Consider the following 20,040-nt stretch of genomic DNA (forward strand, 5'->3'; position numbering starts at 1 on the left):
CAGTATAATCAACATCCGGACCTCAGTATAATCAACATCCGGACCTCAGTATAATCAACATCCGGACCTCAGTATAATCAACATCCGGACCTCAGTATAATCAACATCCGGACCTCAGTATAATCAACATCCGGACCTCAGTATAATCAACATCCGGACCTCAGTATAATCAACATCCGGACCTCAGTATAATCAACATCCGGACCTCAGTATAATCAACATCCGGACCTCAGTATAATCAACATCCGGACCTCAGTATAATCAACATCCGGACCTCAGTATAATCAACATCCGGACCTCAGTATAATCAACATCCGGACCTCAGTATAATCAACATCCGGACCTCAGTATAATCAACATCCGGACCTCAGTTCTCATTTCAAGAACCCCATCTATCTACACTTACACACACCACTATGAACTAGTTGGTGTATCCATTGTCTTACCTGTGTCTTACAATAACTTACCCACTCATCATCTTTATTTTTAGTTCATTGTGCATGCAATTAGTTTTGACGTTTATGATGTTTCTCTTGATTTCTTTACAAAATATAAAAGAACAAACAATCTATAATTTATTTGATACAACATAAAGAAGCCTGTCAAACGATGATCACTGTGCCCTCTAGTAAGAAACACACCGACTTGGTCTCTTTATAAATCTCACTCTGCACTTGAATGGTATACTTATTGAGTCTTGACAGTCTCATATTCTACTGTGCAGCGACATATTTGCGACAAAACACAAAAAGGCGTGTTTACGATGAAAGAAAAGAGGATCAACAAAACCACAACAAAACTACAACAAATGAACACACATCAAATAGATACACAACTTTGTATGACACGGTAGTAAGAAGATGCAAACATCGTAGTATATACCCATGTGGTTGCATACTGTCACTACTAGGAATGCATAATGTCCAATATTGATGGGGTTATTAGAAAGTGGTTACTTGTCCCCTATCTACCTATAGAGACCAATAGGCTGACGTAAAATGCTATAATGTTTGACTTGGAAATGGTCTGTCTATGATTCGAGAACTGAAACCTGAGATCCAGATGTGAAAACACCGTAGCACAGCCTTGCAATATTGCGGGCATGTAATAATTGGTTAAGTATACAAAGCTATACTTTTGAATGAGAGACACCACTGGAAGTCGGTACTTGTCGAATTTACAGGGTGCAAAGTAAAACTAACCAGATCCATTTCAAAGCATTGAGATTTGATGCGCATCGTCTTCGCTACATGAATGCTATGCTTAGACACTTCAGCTGTAGCTTCCCTTTTGACAAAGTAATATACAGTCTCAGTTTCTTTTGCTTCATCGTTAGGAAACAATATAGACGATAGCATCGGACACTTGCTCCATAAACAAATGACTTGATGCTTTAACAAGTGCTTTTGGAAATTGCTGATTCCGCCACTTCCTGGTCAAGCCGGTACTTTCAGCTTAATCCTGTATAGGACGCTACCTCTAGCGAACCGTTTTGTTGTCAAACTTCGTCTTTAATGAATGGAACCTTCGTTGACACAAACGAATTTCGGATCAAAAAAAAAAAAAACACGGAAGAAAAATTTTCGGGATTATTTCAAATCTCGGACATTAAAAAGAGCCGAGTTGATGGCAATTCTTGCAATGGGAACATCAGCGTCTACTTCTGTTAAATCAAGGTGTCTAGAGGCAGATGATTATGGGGTGGGTCGGTACATATGAGTGCTTAAATGAACCCGAGTGAGCCTTGTAGTCGGTTAAATTAAAAACATTGTTATCTTACTTTAGTTGACCGTGGAAACTAATATGTTGTATGAACAACTAAAACCGGAATGATCTGAACCAACAGCAGAAAGCGGGACTCATTAGTCATACCATACTCTTCTTGACTAATCTATGATTAGTAAGTCTTTGCATGGTGGTCTAGATTCCAATCTCTTGATGTACTTATCCCTATCATCAGCTCCTAACTCCATTGAAGGTTATTCCATCCCAGTCCTATAAAAGCCTGTGCATCCAAGGAGCTAATGGCTTTGCTGCCACCATCATACTTTCGTTCGATTTGAGAAATTAATTTTGTTATTCTTCGGTGCAACTTTCTCCGTAAAAATTAATCCGATTCCGTGTTTCCTTATTACTTTTTGTGTCTAAGGGCTTTTCAATGCCTTTTACTAACAATTTATGAAATCCCTCATTGGAATCGGGTCCTCTTATACTTTCGATGGATATAAAAAAGATTGAATCTTCCGCCTCAACCATGCTTTCCAAAACCCCTTCTGTCCTTTCCTAGCACTACAATTCAAGGAGGAATGTCTGATTGCGAAAAACAATCCAAAGAGGACTCGGTCAACAAGTTGGAAAAACAACAAACCAATTCAACGTCGTCGGGACCGTCAATACATGAATATTCAGGGTTTGATGCCCGTGACATAAATCAGATCGCGAGAACTTATACCAATGAGGATACTAGTTCAGCAACCAAATTGAGAAGATACTTGACGCATATGTCACAAGTACCTGGCGTGAATCCAGCTGAGGAAATTGAAGATGAAAGGTTGGATCCAAACTCGGAATATTTCGAAGCTAAATTTTGGGTCAAGAATCAAAAGAAATTGTTTGATAAACACCCTGACTACTACAAACCTTCGAAATTGGGCGTTGCTTATCGAAATTTGAGAGCGTATGGTACCGCCAATGATACCGATTATCAACCAACTGTGACCAATGGTCTTTGGAAATACGCTACAGAGGCGCTATCAATGTTGAAGAAGGAAGACGAGTCGAAAATGTTTGATATTTTGAAAGACATGGATGCTCTTATGAGACCCGGTGAGCTTACTGTTGTATTGGGTAGACCAGGTGCTGGTTGTTCCACCTTGTTGAAGACAATTGCTGTCAACACGTATGGTTTTCACATTGGCAAAGAGTCAAAGATCACCTACGATGGATTGACACCAAAAGAGATTGCTAAACACTATCGAGGCGATGTCATCTACTCTGCTGAAACTGATGTCCACTTCCCTCACTTGTCGGTTGGTGATACTTTGCAGTTTGCAGCCAGGATGAGAACTCCACAAAACAGAGGCGAGAATGTGGATAGAGAAAAATATGCCGAGCACATGGCTGATGTGTACATGGCCACCTATGGTTTGTTACACACAAAGAATACTAATGTTGGTAATGACTTTGTCAGAGGTGTTTCAGGTGGTGAAAGAAAAAGAGTGTCAATTGCAGAAGCATCATTGAATGGAGCTAATATCCAATGTTGGGATAATGCCACCAGAGGTTTGGATTCGGCTACCGCATTGGAGTTTATCAGAGCATTAAAGACGTCAGCAGCAGTCTTGGACACCACTCCGTTGATTGCCATCTACCAATGTTCACAAGATGCTTACGATTTGTTTGACAAGGTTGTTGTATTGTACGAAGGGTATCAAATCTTCTTTGGTCGCGCTGACAAAGCGAAGGAATTTTTTGTCAACATGGGGTGGGATTGTCCTCAAAGACAAACCACTGCCGATTTCTTGACATCATTATCCAACCCATCAGAAAGAAAACCACGCCCAGGGTTTGAAAATAAAGTTCCTCGTACAGCTGAAGAGTTCGAAGCACGTTGGAAGAACTCACCTGAGTATGCTGCTTTGATAGAAGAGATTGACGAATATTTTGCTGAATGTGACAACCTCAACACTAAGCAATTATACCATGAATCACACACAGCAAGACAATCGGACCACATTCGCCCTGCTTCTCCATATACAGTGTCATTTGGGTTGCAAGTGAAGTATTTGATGCACAGGAATTGGTTAAGAACCAAAGGTGATCCCTCGGTGACGTTGTTTTCAATTTTTGGACAATTGGTAATGGGTCTCATTTTATCATCAGTTTTCTATAACATGAAAAGCGACACCAACTCATTCTATTTCCGTGGGGCATCCTTATTCTTGGCTGTGTTGTTTAACGCATTTTCATCACTTTTGGAGATTTTGGCCCTTTTCGATGCAAGACCAATTGTGGAAAAGCATAAGAAGTATGCACTTTACCGACCATCTGCAGACGCCTTGGCCAGTATTATAACCGAGTTGCCAACAAAGCTTATGATGTCCATGTCATTCAATTTTGTGTTCTACTTTATGGTTAACTTCAGAAGAAATCCTGGCAGGTTCTTTTTCTATTGGCTAATGTGTATAAGCTGTACCTTAGTTATGTCGCACATGTTCAGATCCATTGGGGCAGTTTCAACCTCCATTGCTGGGGCCATGACTCCTGCAACTGTCATCTTGTTGGCTATGGTCATTTTTACCGGTTTTGTTATTCCAACACCAAAAATGTTGGGATGGTCTAGATGGATCAACTACATCAACCCTGTTGGATACGTGTTTGAGGCACTAATGGACAACGAATTCTCCAATCGTGAATTTGCATGTTCTGCTTTTGTTCCTGCTGGTGCTGGTTACGAAAACATCGGAAATGCAAATCGGGTTTGCTCAGCTGTAGGTTCGAAAGCGGGAAGTGATGCTGTTAATGGTACAGATTACCTCAGATTGTCGTATGAATATTACAATGCGCACAAGTGGAGAAATTGGGGAATTACTGTTGGGTTTGTTGTGTTTTTCTTGTTTGTTTACATTGCCCTCACGGAATTCAACAAAGGAGCTATGCAAAAAGGTGAAATTGTGTTGTTTTTGAGAGGATCTTTGAAGAAGCGGAAACAAAAGAGGATGGAAGAGGCTCATGATTCTGAGTTTGGTGGTATGCCAAACGAAAAAGTGTCACGTGAAGCCGAAGGAGAAGCAGCCAGATTCGAAAAGACCGGTAACGCAGATGAAGGGTCCGTAGGATCAACTGAGATACCAAGCAATAGGGAGATTTTCTTTTGGAAGGATTTGACTTACCAGGTTAAGATCAAGAGTGAGGATAGGGTCATTTTGGATCATGTTGACGGATGGGTCAAGCCTGGGCAGATTACGGCATTGATGGGAGCATCTGGTGCTGGTAAGACCACATTGTTGAACTGTTTGTCGGAACGAGTTACTACAGGTGTGATTACTGATGGTACAAGATTGGTTAATGGACATTCTCTCGACTCGTCATTCCAAAGATCTATTGGATATGTCCAACAGCAAGATTTGCATTTGCCGACATCCACCGTTAGGGAAGCATTACAGTTTTCAGCATACTTGAGACAATCGAACAAGATTTCCAAGAAGGAGAAGGATGAATATGTTGACTACATTATTGACTTATTGGAAATGACGAGTTATGGTGATGCTTTGGTTGGTGTTGCCGGAGAAGGATTGAATGTTGAACAAAGAAAGCGTTTAACCATTGGTGTTGAGTTGGTTGCCAAGCCCAAGTTGTTGTTGTTCCTTGATGAGCCTACTTCAGGATTGGACTCGCAAACAGCATGGTCGATTTGTAAATTGATGAGAAAGTTGGCAGACCATGGACAAGCTATTTTGTGTACTATCCATCAACCTTCGGCATTATTGTTGCAGGAATTTGATCGTTTATTGTTCTTGCAGAGAGGTGGTAAAACAGTTTACTTTGGAGACTTGGGCAAGGATTTCAAAACTTTGATCAACTATTTCGAAAAGAATGGGGCAGACCCATGTCCACCAGAAGCGAACCCGGCTGAATGGATGTTGCAAGTTGTTGGAGCTGCACCGGGCTCCCATGCCAAACATGACTATTTTGAAGTATGGAGAAATTCACAGGAGTACCAAGACGTGAGAAAGAGATTGCCACTATGGAAACCGAATTGTCTAAGTTACCAAGAGATGAGGACCCGGAAGCTAAATATACTTACGCTGCACCACTTTGGAAGCAATATTTAATCGTGACTTGGAGAACCATCGTTCAAGATTGGAGAACACCGGAGTACATATATGCAAAGGCTTTTTTAGTTATCTCATCAGCGCTTTTCAACGGATTTTCGTTCTTCAAGGCTGATAGAACACAACAAGGTTTACAGAATCAAATGTTTTCCATCTTTATGTTCTTTGTTCCGTTCAATACCATGGTACAACAATTGCTTCCTCAATTCGTGAAACAAAGAGATGTTTATGAAGTTCGAGAAGCACCTTCCAGAACGTTTAGTTGGTTTGCATTCATATCTGGACAACTCACTGCAGAAATGCCGTATCAAATTGCGGTGGGAACAATTGCATTCTTTTGCTGGTACTACCCTCTTGGATTATATGCGAATGCTGAACCTACCGATGCTGTTGATCAAAGGGGTGTCCTTATGTGGCTTTTCATCAATTGCTTCTACGTCTACACGAGCACAATGGCTCTTTTATGCATGTCATTCATGGAGCTTGCTGATAATGCCGCCAATCTTGCAACGCTTTTATTCACCATGTGTTTAAACTTTTGTGGTGTGCTTAAAACTGGCGATCAGTTGCCTGGATTTTGGATTTTCATGTACCGTTGCAACCCGTTTACTTATCTAGTGCAAGGTATGTTGGCTACAGGGTTGGCAAACACCTCAGCTGAATGTTCCAGCACAGAGTTGTTGACAATCGAACCACCAAGTGGACAATCGTGTTCATCATACTTGAAATCTTATGTTGAGAAAGCAGGAGGATACATTGTCGATACCAATGGTTGTCAATATTGTACCATCAAGGATACCAATACTTACTTGGCCTCCGTAAATGCCAGGTATAGCGAGAGATGGAGAAATTTTGGACTTGTTATTTGTTTCATTGCAGTCAATATAGTTTTCACTGCATTATTGTACTGGATTGCCAGAGTTCCAAAGGGAAACAGGGAAAAGGAGGGCAAAAAGAAGCTGGAGAAGTGAGAGGAGACGGTGGATTTTTTATAGAGATTTTAGAAGTTAATAATATTTAATAAACTTGATTCTAGTACTCAATTATGTGTTACACTGCAAGTACAACACAGACTTAAATATTATACCCCTGCACTCCTCTTCTCACTTCCCACCTCATCGTTGACATAAGCAGTGATCCAGTTTCCCCACTCAGTAGCCAAATGCCAGCGATGCTGCTCCAAAAGGTAAGTTGGAACGCCACTCGGGAAAAACACTTTTGGTATGATCTCAAAACCTCCATTATTTGGAATCGAACGCATTAAGTGATTCGTGCCTCCAATCACTGTTTCGGTGCCATTTCTATAAGCTGGTCCATTGAACTGATGGGGAAAGTCTTTATCTTCAACAATAGGCAAGTCAGATTTAGCTAGGTAGTTGATAGCAAAATGGGATGGTAAAACAGATCCGCCCGTTGTTTCTACAACCTCCTGTCCCAAGCCAAAAGCGGTACCAAGAGCATAATGATCAGGGCATGCTTGAAGCATTACCTTTTCATCGGAAACCTTTGATTCAAACCATTTTTTGAAACCTTCGGCAGTTCCTTTATTGCTCTTCATGTGAATAGAGCTTGAGGAGAAGCCTGTCAGTGTTTTCAATATCAACAGGGAAACAGCTCCCGAAATGTTGGTTTCTCGTGCCACCAATCTCTTTCTACCATCATGGCTCATTCTTAATTTTGTCTGAACCAAAGCTTCCCGTTCAGCAGCAATATCATCAATGGAAACCTTGGGATTAAACAAAAAGTGTTTGACTTCTTGTTTCAACAGCGACAATAATCCATTTTCAAGTCGTTTTTTGACAACCTGTATGCGTCTCGCCTCCCATCGTAAAATGTCGTCGCGAGGAATTTCAATACCCTTTATGAATGTTTGAATATAAAGACCGGTGTCATTGTTGGATGGCGAGTAATGAGAATTGCTATGTTTCCCTTTGCTGGCCACAGAAAAAGCATCATCCTTTGGTTCATTCAAAATGGGCGAGCGTGTTGTAAATATTGTAGGTAACTCATTTGAAATTGCAATTGTAAGCAATGTGAAAGGAATTGCTTTCCCAAAAATCATTTTGCACCTTGCATGAAAAGTTGCCAAAAATCGGTCAGTCAAAACAGCTGGATTTGCCGTCATCTTATATAGCGTCCTGTGAGGTGGTAATCAGCCCTTGCTTTACTTGATGGTGTCCGTGTTTTGACCCGCAGATTTCTCTTCATGACTAATGCTATATCCGTCCCCGCTTTAACATCAGCTGAAATTTCGTTACACAATTGAAAATGACGGTCATTGCAAATAACAACGTAAAAGCTTGGGGAATTTTTGAGCATCAGTATTTGGCAATAAACCATGTGCCTGTATCTTGCATTGCAGAGCTCGTTGAAGTGACGCACAGCACGTCTTTCAGGTTGTTTCGTATATTAGTGTACTGTATCAAGTTGTTATCATCACGCCCCCATCCTAATTAAACAGACTCCGAAACAACACAAAAACTTATGGGACGGTTATGCAATAGAAATTAGCTCCGCTTTGGAGTCGACTGAACTACGCGGACTTTCCATACAGCCATAGCGGAGCTAAGCAAAAGAGTTGGTCCATTAGCATGAAACCGTTTTGCACAGTGCATCTTCTTGACGAGTAAGAGTTTATCCAAGTCAAGATCGCATTTTGCTAAAATCTGGCTGACAAGTCTCATCAATCATTTGCTTGGCCGGTGGAGGTGAAATCGCTTCCAGTTCACCTGAGTCAAGTTTCAGGATTTAAATGCAATGAGTTGGCATAGAATTTCCATTTTCTGCGGCTTTGATGCTTGGATATTTTTCGAGGTATTCTTACGCGAAGTGGATACCCAAACTATTGCTAATTTAAACAAAATGAAAGTTGTTATTCAATGATTTTTTGGCTCCTGTTTTAGCGTTTCTGCCTCGCTGCCATAGAGAGCTGCAATGTGGAAATGGTTGCAAAATTTGTTTTACGTCAATCCTTTTCGGGACATTTAGGGACAAATTTGAAAAGGACTTGTAACGAGAAAAATGGAAATAATGTTCTTTATTAATTCCCTTATTCTATTTGAAGAAAACTACTATCAGATGTGCCATCCATTTTTTGCTATACATCTCATTGTTTTATTAGTTTGCTAACATAATCTTGAATATACACTAGGTCGTTATTTAATCTGTTGTTTAATTGCTGTAGCTGTTTTATATTGTGTATAAGCAAAGTAGACTCTTGTTTGTACTTTTCAATCTGTTCGATCTTCTCCTCTCGAGAACTGGCATCTGTAGTCTTCAGCTGATCTGCTTGTGATGTACCATCATCATCATCATTATGATCTCTCTTGCTTTCTTCTTGGCTCATATTTTGTTTGTATAGTTGCCATAAAAAAAAGAATCATTGCGCAAAAAGTTGTTGATGTTGTTGATTTTTTTGGTCATAAAGAAATTGTTCCCGACACCACCGACAAGCTCACATACTCACAAACTCACAAACTCACAAACTTACAAACTTACAAACAATGTCTTGGGGAGGATTCAAAAAGGCGATCAATAGGGCCGGTGCTTCGGTTACTGTCAAGACAGTAGACAAAGTAATGGACAAAGATTTCGATGTCGAGGAGCGAAGATACAAAACATTGAAATCGGCTGGTGAAAGGTTACAAAAATCATCAAAGAGTTATTTGGACAACATTAGAGCAGTTACTAGGTCGCAAGTGGTCATTGCCGAAATTGTATCTAACCTTTACGAGGAATCAAAACAAGGGGGGTCAGCATATTCCTCTATTGGAACCTACTACCAACAATGTGTTCAAGACTTTGATGAAGAGACTGTAAAACAATTGGATGGACCGTTTAGAGAAACAGTTTTGGACCCAATTACCAAGTTCGCCCATTACTTTGTTGAGATTGATGAGGCAATTAAGAAACGAGCTCATAAAAAGACTGATTACGAGCAATGCAAATCAAAAGTGCGAAGGCTTATTGATAAACCAGCAAAGGATGCAGCCAAGTTACCCAGAGTCGAGAAGGAATTGGCGGTAGCTAAAGATATTTACGAAGATTTGAACGAACAACTAAAGAACGAATTACCTCAATTGATTGCCCTTCGAGTTCCATTTTATGATCCATCATTTGAAAGTTTGGTCAAAGTTCAATTGCGGTTCTGTACTGAAGGGTACTCAAGATTGGCACAGATCCAACAATATTTGGACCCCAACTCTAGAGATGAATATGCGAATGGAGTGTTGGATGGTAAGATTGATGATTTGTTGGGCCAAATGCAAACTTTGACTATAACTTCGTTAGGTAAGTAATAGTAACACACTAATACCATACATCCACATCACACAATTCAACACACACACACACACACACACACACACACACACTCTCTCTCTCTCTCTCTCTCACTTACACAGGCGCGTATTTTCCATCTATCTCGTTCTCATTTCTTTGGATTTTGTTTTTTTTGCAACACTTTTTTCTCTTTCTTGACCACCACCACCAACAATGTCATTCAAGGAGAACATCCACCTGGATGATCAGAGTGTAGTAATTAATGATCAGAATAGAGAAGAAGGAGAAGATGGTTACCAAAACGATAATACCTTGAAATCAACCGATATTCAATTTCCATTTACAAAAATCAATTCCAACACTTATCAACAAAACCGTATTGAATCCACCATAAATGCAAGACAAACGATGAAAACAGCGACGCGAGTTGAAGAAGAGCAACCAGCTGCAAAAGGAGATCACAAACCAGCAAGTGTTTCCAGTGCTGATGAGTTTTATGAAACGTCACCAATACTTGATAATGATGAAGAGGAGGTAGTGGACGAAGAGGAGATTTATTTCCCCACGCTTCTTGATGAAACAAATTATCCAGTGGTTCATGTCCCAATTCAGCCCCACATGTCACGACCATTGAACAAATTCGGCGACCTCAACTTGAAAAATATTCCCATTGCCCAAACCCCAAAATCGTTCCCTTTAGATTCACAAGAAGCAAAAGACCAAGATGAAATAGCCTTGTACAATATCATGGAATACGAATTCGAAAATAATGGTGACGATGCAAAAAAAAATTCATGGTGGTCACCGAATGATTGTTGGTCAAAGTTTGTTCACAATGAGGAGGATGTTGAAGTCAAGGAATCATTGATGGGAGATGCCAACTTGGATTTAATCTTTAACAACATCTACAGCACCTGATTTGTGACTAGTTGCATACAAAGCACAAGCCACCCAGCAGCCCACACTTTGTCGAGATTGGAAGTGTTGCTTTTCAGGAGTTGGATCGATTTGAATATACTCATTGCTATCTTCACTCAACATTATTGTCGTTTCTCGTAGTTTTCTTCTTAGATCGATTGGCGATTTTGAAACTACTTCATCAATAAGTTCCTGAATGGTATCGTGGTGCCTGTTTTTATTTAGTAAGTTGACTCTTGAATCCTCTAAAATGGCAATTTCTCGCAAATCGCTCACCACGTAAAGTTTCACACACTCCATGGTAAAATAAACTACCAACGCATCTGTCTCATTTGCGCCAATTGCAGCCAACACTGAACATGGAAGAAACACCACTTTTCGTACTCTCAATCCTTGCAAGATGTCATGTATCACATGTTTCAAGATGTCTGAGAAATCGTGGTCAACAACAAATGCCAAATCATCCGTCAACAGGTATTGAAACAAAATCTGATGGACAAGCTTGCGGATAATTTGCACAGGGAATGATTCATCTTTCAATGGTAGGAAATGGCCCAACATCGTTTCATACTCCTTGGCTTTTTGTCGATATTGAGGTAAAAGATTTTCAACAATTTCATCCTTTTGATTCTGGGTTATCGAATGTTCATTGAGATGGAACTCAGGTGGGAATAGTCGCAGTTGTGCATGGTATTTAACGGGAAGTACATCCGGTTGAGTGGAATCAGCATATCCTGCTTTCAAGTTGGTGCTTGTAATCTCCAACACCAAAGGCATTAATTCTACTGATTCTTTCGCGTTACTTGAAGAAAAGAATTTCATATTGAGGTTTTTCTTACAACAAATCTATATCCTCATCATCTATATCCATAAATTCTTCACCCATTTCTTCAATCTTCCCATTCTTTTCGGTCTCCTCCTTATCCTTCACGCACCCTTGATTATACTGTTTTTGATATGCCTCAAGCTGATCAATATCCCACACCGACACACCCTCCTGATCCTTTGGATTAGTTGGCTGTGCCAAACTCCGCAAAAACTTCTTGGCAGTAGCCAATGCCATATCAGTAGACAAGTTCGTGTCGGAATCATTCAACGCTTGAGCAATCCATTTCGGCAATTGAGCCTTCTTTCTCGCAAACCGTCGATCAGCCAACACCATAATACCATAATCATCCTTACCTCGCAAAACTCTCCCCAAACATTGTGCAGCATGTCGCATAGCATCGAAAGAAAGGAAATCATTCTCTTTGATTTGAAAATGGTCCCTCATAAACTCCAACCTCGCTTTTAAAATCCTCGATTCAGTATATTGGAATGGAATACCAATCATCAATACTGTTCTTCCATAATGATGATCAAAATCAATTCCTTCAGAAACTTTTCCACGCGCAACGGATAACAAAACAGCACCTCTACCATTTGAGCAAGCTTTCCTATACGTTTCCAACGCCAACGAAGTTTCCTGTGCATCAGGAGTTTCGACCAAGATAAGTTTATGCTTCCACACCTCGTCCAAAACACCCATGGTTTGCCACATGGAAATGATGGACTCCATGTAGAGATACGATGGGAAAAAAACCACCATACCATCAGGAGTGATTTTGGCAAATTCAATCAAAAGCGAGCCATAGTTTCTCACCACTGAAGGATCATTTCGAATTTCAAACCTGGAAGATATAGACACCTGATCGGATCCCTTAGTTACGATCATTGGCAAAAAAGACCTTCTAGCCAATGTCATTGCATATGACTCTTGTATCACGGTTTGAAAATTTAGCATTTTCGGATACATATCCAAGGGGGAAATGGTACCCGAGGTGATAATCACCGACGAAAACCTTTCAAATACCGGTTTGATCGCAATAGATGCATCAAGACAAGTAAAATGTAGCATGGGATTGGGCACTGTACTTCCCTCCGTTTCGAATGGCTCTAAAATCAATTGGAACCCAGTATCATATGTAGACACCAAAGTGGCAAACGTAGCAATATCCTTCAAGGCATTGAAATCTTCAATCTCGGTAAGCTCCAAAGTCTTTACCAATAACGATAACCTTTCAGAACAAAACTTCAATGGTTTTTTATCAATGTAAGTCAACTCCTTCAAATGTTGCAAAAAACTAGTTGGAGTCTCACTAATAACATGCAAAACCTTCATCCTTGTTTTTAAATACTCGATAAACCGTTTCAAAAATGCCACAAAATGTTCACCTTTTCTAATATTTCCCGGTATTGCTTCATCCAATAAATCTTGCGGTAGGATTGGATTTGACATAAACATCTCTTGCTCTCGTTCAACCTCAGCTTGACGCAACCCTTCCACCAATTGCTCATACTCATTTTGTAGCTTTTCGCTATCCTGTGCCTTCATGTCTTCAACTGCATCTGCCAACTTGTTTGCTCCTCGTGTGGCTCGTTTCAATACATCTTCAGTCAAATCCAATGACAAAGACTCAATACAAACGTTATCGATATTGTGCGCCTCGTCGAAAATGATTATACTATCCTTAGATAACTCCCGTGACACACGGTCAGCAATCTTTGGATCCAATAAATAATGATATGAATAAATAATTATATTGCAAAATGGAATCATTCTACGCGCAGTAAAGTACGGACACGTGCCCATCTCTTTGCAATACCTAATCAACGCGTCAAATGAATAAACACCTTGTGGAATAAGGTCATGAGGGTCTAAATCGTACAATTTTTCATGAAATGAACATAGGCTATATTTTGCAGGATCCTGTATTTGATCTTCTTCAGTAACAACACCCTTTTCAATCTTTTCCTTTAATTGTCCATTAGTAACGCGTCGACACATTTCATCAACAACGTTACCTTTCTTTTCCCTCGATATCAATGGATTCAAACAAAGATTCTTTCTACTTGTTAATCCCAATCCACGGAAATCCTCAACGTACCCCAATTCACTTGCTCTAAACTCCATCAATTTGTGCAACTCAATCAAAGCCTTTTCAATCTCGGACATTGTACGTGAGCAATATACAATCTTTCTATGTTCTGGATAGTGCATTTGATATGCAACGGTTAATGATAATAATGAGATGGTTTTGCCCGTACCTGAAGGCATCTCTAGAATACAGTTCCCACCAACATCAAGAGTCTTTTTGATATCACTCATATAAGCATACTGCTCTGGATATATCCTTGGATAAGGAAACAACACAGGTAGATCATCAATATAGAACTTCATTGAAAGGAAGGTAGTTTTACTACATATTTGTACGTGAATTTTTTAGTTTTGCTCTAATCGCATCTATACAGAGGAGGTAGCGCCCACAACTCTCTACCCAGTTACCAACTTTTCAACTTGAGGATAGATAATGTCACTAGTATTTCCCGAAACAACTCTCCATACCCCTAGCTCTTGATAAAACTCGCGCAAATCTCCAATCTTCTCATTATATTTGTCCAATCGTTTTTGGAAAACTTCAGCATTGTCATCTTCTCTTTTAACCAAAGGCTCTCCAGTCACATCATCTTTAAACGGTACATTTGGAGGATTATAATCCAAACTGTATATTCTACCACTTGGCAAATGGACATACCTTGACTCTATTCTATGCAAGATGATCTTTTGATCAACATCTAATTCAACAACCAAGGTCAAATTTGAATTGTATTTATCCAAAACGTCGTTCAATTGGTCAGCTTGGTTACTGGTACGCGGGAACCCATCCAATAACCAACTTGCATCATGATCCATCCAGTTATGAGTCTGCAACTGGTGTGTAATCAATCGCACCATTACTGGGTCCGGCACCAATGCTCCATTTTTCAAATATTTTTCCGCCTTGAGACCAATTTCTGTCCTGTTGGCAATCTGAGATCTCAACACATCACCAGATGAAATGTAGTGCAATTGAGGAGACTTTTTCAAAAGTCGCTTTGAAATGGTACCTTTTCCTGAACCAGGTGCACCTAGTAGTAACAATCTTGTCGGTTTCAACATTTTGGCCGGTCCAAACTCCACAAAATGTTGACACATTCTTTTTTTTTTTTTTTTGCTTTTTCGTTCAACACGCGCAATTATACACACAACACATATATGCACCAATCACGAGATAATTGGGGGTTTAGCTATTACACATAATCTATTCATCCTCATCACTTTCAATGATTCTCCTTCTCTTTCTAGTTTCTTCCTCGGCTGAACTTTCTCTATACTTTGCTTGTCCCTCCTCTTTCAATTTACGTAACCTCTCAGCACCTTTCTCAAACTCCTCATCCTCATTATCATCCCCCCCCTCTCCCTCCTCTTCATCCTCATCATCATACTGCTCAAGCTCTTCTTCATCACCAGCAACAAAATCATCCTCCTCGTCATACTCTTCACCATCGATACCGTCATTATCATCTTCATCGCCGTAAGTTCTAGCAAATCGAGCATACGAGCTCTCTCTGACTCCCATTGCTGGGCTCTCTCCTCTTTCGAATTTTTCCTCCTCTAGTCTCCTCCTACTCTCCAATTGTCTCTTCATCTTCATCCTTTTCCGTTCATTTTCATCAGCTATTCTTTGCTTCTTTAATGGATCGTCTTCGGTAGTAGTGTTGAGGATCTTGTCTTTAAAATGAATATTCTTCATTACTTGGGTAAGTCTCTTGTGTATGGAATCACTCGATGCTGGCAACAAGTTGATAGTGTTTTCGACAATAGAGTCAGTTTGCAAAATCTCTGCGGTCTTGTACGATTTCACCAAGTAGTTATCGGCAACTGGCAATGTCTTTACATCAAACATTTCATTTCCAATTTTCAAACTTATTGTCCCATCGTCCCATTGCACGAAATGGGCATTTGATTGTTTTACAATTTCATCGTTTCCTGAATTGTGATACCTCCATCTCACAGTAGTTTCATTAATCAATTTTTCAGCCAATTTCTCATTATATATTTGTTTCGATGTTAGTCCCTTTTCCACCCTCTCAAGTTCGTTAGTTTCCACTTCTTCTTTAAACGTAATGGGGTCAAACGGATGCGGGTCAATGTTCAAATGCATTGGCGTTTTCAAAAGTTGAGTACCTTCTGTCATCAGCGATACCGCGTGACGAGGAAGTGATAGTTCAAGGATATTCTTTTCTGAATTATCTTCATCGTAGTCATCTCGATCACTACCCGATTGATCATATTCTCCTTGTCCAAAAGGGATATCTTCCGTTTCGCTTTTCAAATACGTCTCATTATCTTTTGGTGTTTCATCTTCCTCCTCTACCTCAATATTTTCATCATCACCAAACAAGTCATCAATCTCTTCCTTCAACTTTGATGGGCTATTTGCTTCCACGTCTGACATTGGTTACTCTTAGTTTCAATCTGCCCTTCCACTGCAGAAAAATTTCAATTGTGTTTTCTTCAAGTTTGAAAAAAATTGTTTACACAAAAGCAAAATTTACAAAATACATTACATAACACTTACATTGAACAAAAAAATAACCTATAGAACTAGTCCACTTTGGCGGTGTTGGCGGTGGGCCCCGAGCTTGGGGTAGTAACTATAATGACAGGCTCTTCAGTAGTACCGTTATTGGACACTTTCGGTTGAGCGCCGCTCACCTCATCATCAAAATTACTTCTCGTTGGACTTGCAGCATTGGCTAACCTGGACAGATGAAAATATGACTCTTCGACATCAGAACCAATGTCATTCTCATCTGATATCTCATAGTCAACATCCGATTCAAACGGAATTGAGCCAGTAACATTATGCTGATAACCAACTACCAAATCTTCATGATTTCCGGCCGAACTCAAACTTTTAGAGTATCGGCGATTGAATGGAGGAGGAGCAGGTTGCGCCAGTACCACTGGTTCCTTCAGCAGAAGATCATTCTTGGATAACGATGTTGCACTCTCCAACGGAGTTGTGCTTGTAGAAGTGACTGTACTCTGTGGCGCATGTGGTGGCTCAATGGCAACTACATCCTCGTTGGTCCCTATCGTTGTTGATTTTGGCGTATGTGTTGGTAAAAGCTTGTAGGCATAGTGGATCAAAAACTCCACAACGAGCTGAGATAAAGCATACTCATCAGGGTCTAGATCGTGGTTTGGATGTGAAAGAATCAGTGGTTGGAAAATAGCAGCCAAATTTCTCGAACTCATTAAATTTTCTTTCAGGTGGTTTCGTACCATTGCCAACAAGTCCAAGACATAAAACAATAGCTGTTTTGAAGCAATTGGCAAATCGTTGACCAAGTGTTTATAGTCGTCAATAGCTGCGTGGACGTCTCGTGTGAGCTTCTTGTAGTTTTTGGATTTTTTCTTATTCTTGAGCTCAATTTCCTCATCTGTGGGTTGTCGTGACAGCACATGCTGCAGGGGCTGTGGCTGGGACTGTTCTTGCAACTGTTGTTGCTGTTGTTGCTGTTGTTGCTGTTGTTGCTGTTGTTGTTGTTGTCGTTGCGATGGCGGTGGTTGTGGTTGTCGCTGCTGCTGTTGCTCCTGTTGCTGTTGTGGTTGTTGTTGCTGCTGTTCTTGTTCAGTAGTAGGCTGAATAGAGCTCGTTGGGTGTGATGAGATCGTTGAAACATTACGCTCTCTGAATTCAAAGCCAGTATTATTATCATTGAATTTTTCAACATTAGCTTCAGTCAACATTTGAGACGAATTGGTTACATCCTCCAAACTTGCTTGTTTAAGACTCTTTGATGGATTCTCAGCTTTATATTGCATGTAACTAATTATTCTCTTTCGATTTCTCAATGGTTCTCTAAAATCATCATACATGTTTAATGGAATGAGTGGTTCTGGAAGGGCATTCAAGTATCTTCGTAAAATGGATGCAGCATCATGTACCGTGTATCCATCCCAATTCAATTGTTTACCAAACGAAGGTGGCGTATTGAAGATAACTTGCAAGTCCTTGATTCTCTTTGAAGATCCACCTACTCTGAATATACCTTCCACAGTTAAACCATTCTTCTTTAAAAACACCCCGCACTTGGCAACCACAATGGGGATTTGACCATATTGTAAGCCATCAGATTGATCCCCAGTGAGTATAGATATTTTTGCTGATGCTTCATTTAAAGCTTGTTGTAAGGGCACACCAAAATATTTTGAATTTTCATCAACAAGCGCATTTGTCTGCATAAATGAGTCTCGATGCTGGCGTATGCTACTTTCGGACTGGTTCAACGAGTTACTTCTTACTCGTGACACATTATTAGTTGATCTTGATTTATGGTTGAGCAAAGGACGCAAAAAATCTGAATGGTGACTGGAACCTGCTGGTGAAGATCCAAAAAAGTTTCCCCCATGATTCTGAATCTGGTGGTTTTGGTGAAGTTGATGTTGGTTCTGATTCTGGTTCTGATAACTACTGAACGAGTTTTGAGAGTCAGAATTCATGTGGCTATTATGAGCATGAGCATTGGGTATATTCAACGGACTGTGCTGTTGGTGAGGTGATATATAACCACCTTTAGTAGGTGATCTTGAGATAGAGTCGTTATCACTAATCTCATTGACTGACTCGTTGGATAATAAGTTTGAACGTTTCAAACTCTTTGCCCACCCAAAAATGGACCCTCTGTTATTTGGAGACTGGGAATGACTCATGAGTGTAAGCTGTATGAGACGCACTAAATATGTGAACGTGATGAAATCTGGGTGATCTTGTATAGATGAAAAGGGTGTGTGTGTTTGTGTGTGTGACGAGTGATAACAGACTAGTACAATGAACTACGTGTTCTGCGACAACCAAACAAACTAAATCTTTAGCTGATTAGATGAAGCAATGAGGTAAGGTAGGGTGTGTGTAGTGCTACAGTGTCGTTTGTAAGATGTGGTGCGTGTAGTGTGTGTGGTGTGTGTGGTGTATTGGTGTCTAGTGTGTCTGTAGAGTTTTTCTCTTTTTTTTTTTTTTTCCTTCTCTGTTCTATTGTGTTGTGTAGTGTGTTGATTTTAGTGTACCACCAATAATTTAGTGTGTTAATGTGTGTAATGAGAGTATTACTATGTAGATATCTTCTATTGATAATTAGTTGTGCTTGCAAACGTAGACAAGAGTAAGTGGCCGTAGTAGTAGCTGTAGATGATTATCTTTCAATGATGAAAGGTTAATTAGAGGTGACTTGTTTGCTCTTTATCACTGGGGTGTTGCTTTACGTTTAACACACAGCCTATCATAGTAGTTTTACGTGTGTGTTAATTAGAACTAAACGATGTCAAGTCCTGTTTCAAAGAGAAATTACACACTGTCTATGTGTTCATTCATCTAACTCATGCCATTCAGAGTCGTCGTCATACGAGTCAATGTTTCATAAACAGCCCCCACACACAATGGCAACTGCAAAAGTCTAGATCTACACACAGCACACAAATATTATAGGAACGTCAGAGTGTAAAAGAAAAGCATCCACTTTTCTCAACAAAACAGATTTAATCTATCAAACGGTGCGCTGTAACTTGTATATCTACAAAACGTAAGTATGATTTCTTTTCCTCATGTTCAATACGTGTCACCCGAGATTGATAATGAAGAAGATACGCGTGTGTGTGTTGTTTATTGGAAAACTCTATTTTTGGCTACACACGCACACACACACAAAAACGCAACAATAGTTAGTAGCGTACTTGGGTACAAAAATCTCAACATCACCCCCCTCACACAAATGTCGTAAATTTCTGAGTCATGCTTTTTTTGTTTCTAATTTCAATGCGTCACTGTGTTTACGACACACAACACATACTACAAAGCTACAGCCATTTGAGTTGTATATACAGACAACCGTACAGACTAAAAACAAAGGAAGTAGTTGGTACAATAGAATGTAAATGAGGCTTTATAGACTCATGTATTTCTTCTCTTTTTCAGAGACAATGTATTCAAATGACTTCGTTTTTTTTTTTGCACCTATTCTTAGTCAACAAATGTTATACATCTCAAATATGTTGCTCTAATTTTTTTGAAATAGGATCAACTGAAAGAGTGACTAACTTGTACAATACCACCCCAGTGTGCTACGATTGCTCTTTACTGTA

General features: G+C 39.9%; 9 protein-coding genes and 1 pseudogene across 10 annotated transcripts; 3 read left to right on the forward strand and 7 right to left on the reverse strand. All coding sequences in view use genetic code 12, as the record gives it.

Annotated features, from left to right (window-relative positions):
• Window positions 1-2,306: 2,306 nt before the first annotated feature.
• On the forward strand, window positions 2,307-6,805 carry CPAR2_300010 (annotated as a pseudogene; the record flags this gene model as incomplete). Its single annotated transcript has 1 exon — window positions 2,307-6,805. A coding segment is annotated over one exon (4,499 nt).
• Window positions 6,806-6,915: 110 nt separating this feature from the next.
• Window positions 6,916-7,959, reverse strand: CPAR2_300020 (uncharacterized protein; the record flags this gene model as incomplete). The annotated part of the gene is made up of 1 exon (XM_036807345.1): window positions 6,916-7,959. The coding sequence occupies one exon, from the start codon at window positions 7,957-7,959 to the stop codon at window positions 6,916-6,918; it is 1,044 nt and encodes a 347-aa protein (XP_036664191.1).
• A 981-nt stretch (window positions 7,960-8,940) lies between these two features.
• Window positions 8,941-9,180, reverse strand: CPAR2_300030 (uncharacterized protein; the record flags this gene model as incomplete). Its single annotated transcript, XM_036807347.1, has 1 exon — window positions 8,941-9,180. The coding sequence occupies one exon, from the start codon at window positions 9,178-9,180 to the stop codon at window positions 8,941-8,943; it is 240 nt and encodes a 79-aa protein (XP_036664192.1).
• Window positions 9,181-9,337: 157 nt separating this feature from the next.
• On the forward strand, window positions 9,338-10,132 carry RVS161 (amphiphysin-like protein; the record flags this gene model as incomplete). Its single annotated transcript, XM_036807348.1, has 1 exon — window positions 9,338-10,132. The coding sequence occupies one exon, from the start codon at window positions 9,338-9,340 to the stop codon at window positions 10,130-10,132; it is 795 nt and encodes a 264-aa protein (XP_036664193.1).
• A 196-nt stretch (window positions 10,133-10,328) lies between these two features.
• Window positions 10,329-11,033, forward strand: CPAR2_300050 (uncharacterized protein; the record flags this gene model as incomplete). Its single annotated transcript, XM_036807349.1, has 1 exon — window positions 10,329-11,033. One exon carries the CDS (start codon window positions 10,329-10,331, stop codon window positions 11,031-11,033), a length of 705 nt encoding a protein of 234 aa, XP_036664194.1.
• On the reverse strand, window positions 11,004-11,810 carry CPAR2_300060 (uncharacterized protein; the record flags this gene model as incomplete). The annotated part of the gene is made up of 1 exon (XM_036807350.1): window positions 11,004-11,810. One exon carries the CDS (start codon window positions 11,808-11,810, stop codon window positions 11,004-11,006), a length of 807 nt encoding a protein of 268 aa, XP_036664195.1.
• A 58-nt stretch (window positions 11,811-11,868) lies between these two features.
• Window positions 11,869-14,253, reverse strand: RAD3 (TFIIH/NER complex ATP-dependent 5'-3' DNA helicase subunit; the record flags this gene model as incomplete). The annotated part of the gene is made up of 1 exon (XM_036807351.1): window positions 11,869-14,253. One exon carries the CDS (start codon window positions 14,251-14,253, stop codon window positions 11,869-11,871), a length of 2,385 nt encoding a protein of 794 aa, XP_036664196.1.
• A 93-nt stretch (window positions 14,254-14,346) lies between these two features.
• Window positions 14,347-15,048, reverse strand: CPAR2_300080 (adenylate kinase; the record flags this gene model as incomplete). Its single annotated transcript, XM_036807352.1, has 1 exon — window positions 14,347-15,048. The coding sequence occupies one exon, from the start codon at window positions 15,046-15,048 to the stop codon at window positions 14,347-14,349; it is 702 nt and encodes a 233-aa protein (XP_036664197.1).
• Window positions 15,049-15,154: 106 nt separating this feature from the next.
• Window positions 15,155-16,351, reverse strand: CPAR2_300090 (uncharacterized protein; the record flags this gene model as incomplete). Its single annotated transcript, XM_036807353.1, has 1 exon — window positions 15,155-16,351. One exon carries the CDS (start codon window positions 16,349-16,351, stop codon window positions 15,155-15,157), a length of 1,197 nt encoding a protein of 398 aa, XP_036664198.1.
• A 149-nt stretch (window positions 16,352-16,500) lies between these two features.
• On the reverse strand, window positions 16,501-18,615 carry SAC7 (Sac7p; the record flags this gene model as incomplete). Its single annotated transcript, XM_036807354.1, has 1 exon — window positions 16,501-18,615. The coding sequence occupies one exon, from the start codon at window positions 18,613-18,615 to the stop codon at window positions 16,501-16,503; it is 2,115 nt and encodes a 704-aa protein (XP_036664199.1).
• Window positions 18,616-20,040: the final 1,425 nt, after the last annotated feature.

Source organism: Candida parapsilosis, contig 005806 (genome assembly GCF_000182765.1).
Source record: "Candida parapsilosis strain CDC317 annotated contig 005806".
NCBI classification, from domain to species: domain Eukaryota; kingdom Fungi; phylum Ascomycota; class Pichiomycetes; order Serinales; family Debaryomycetaceae; genus Lodderomyces; species Lodderomyces parapsilosis.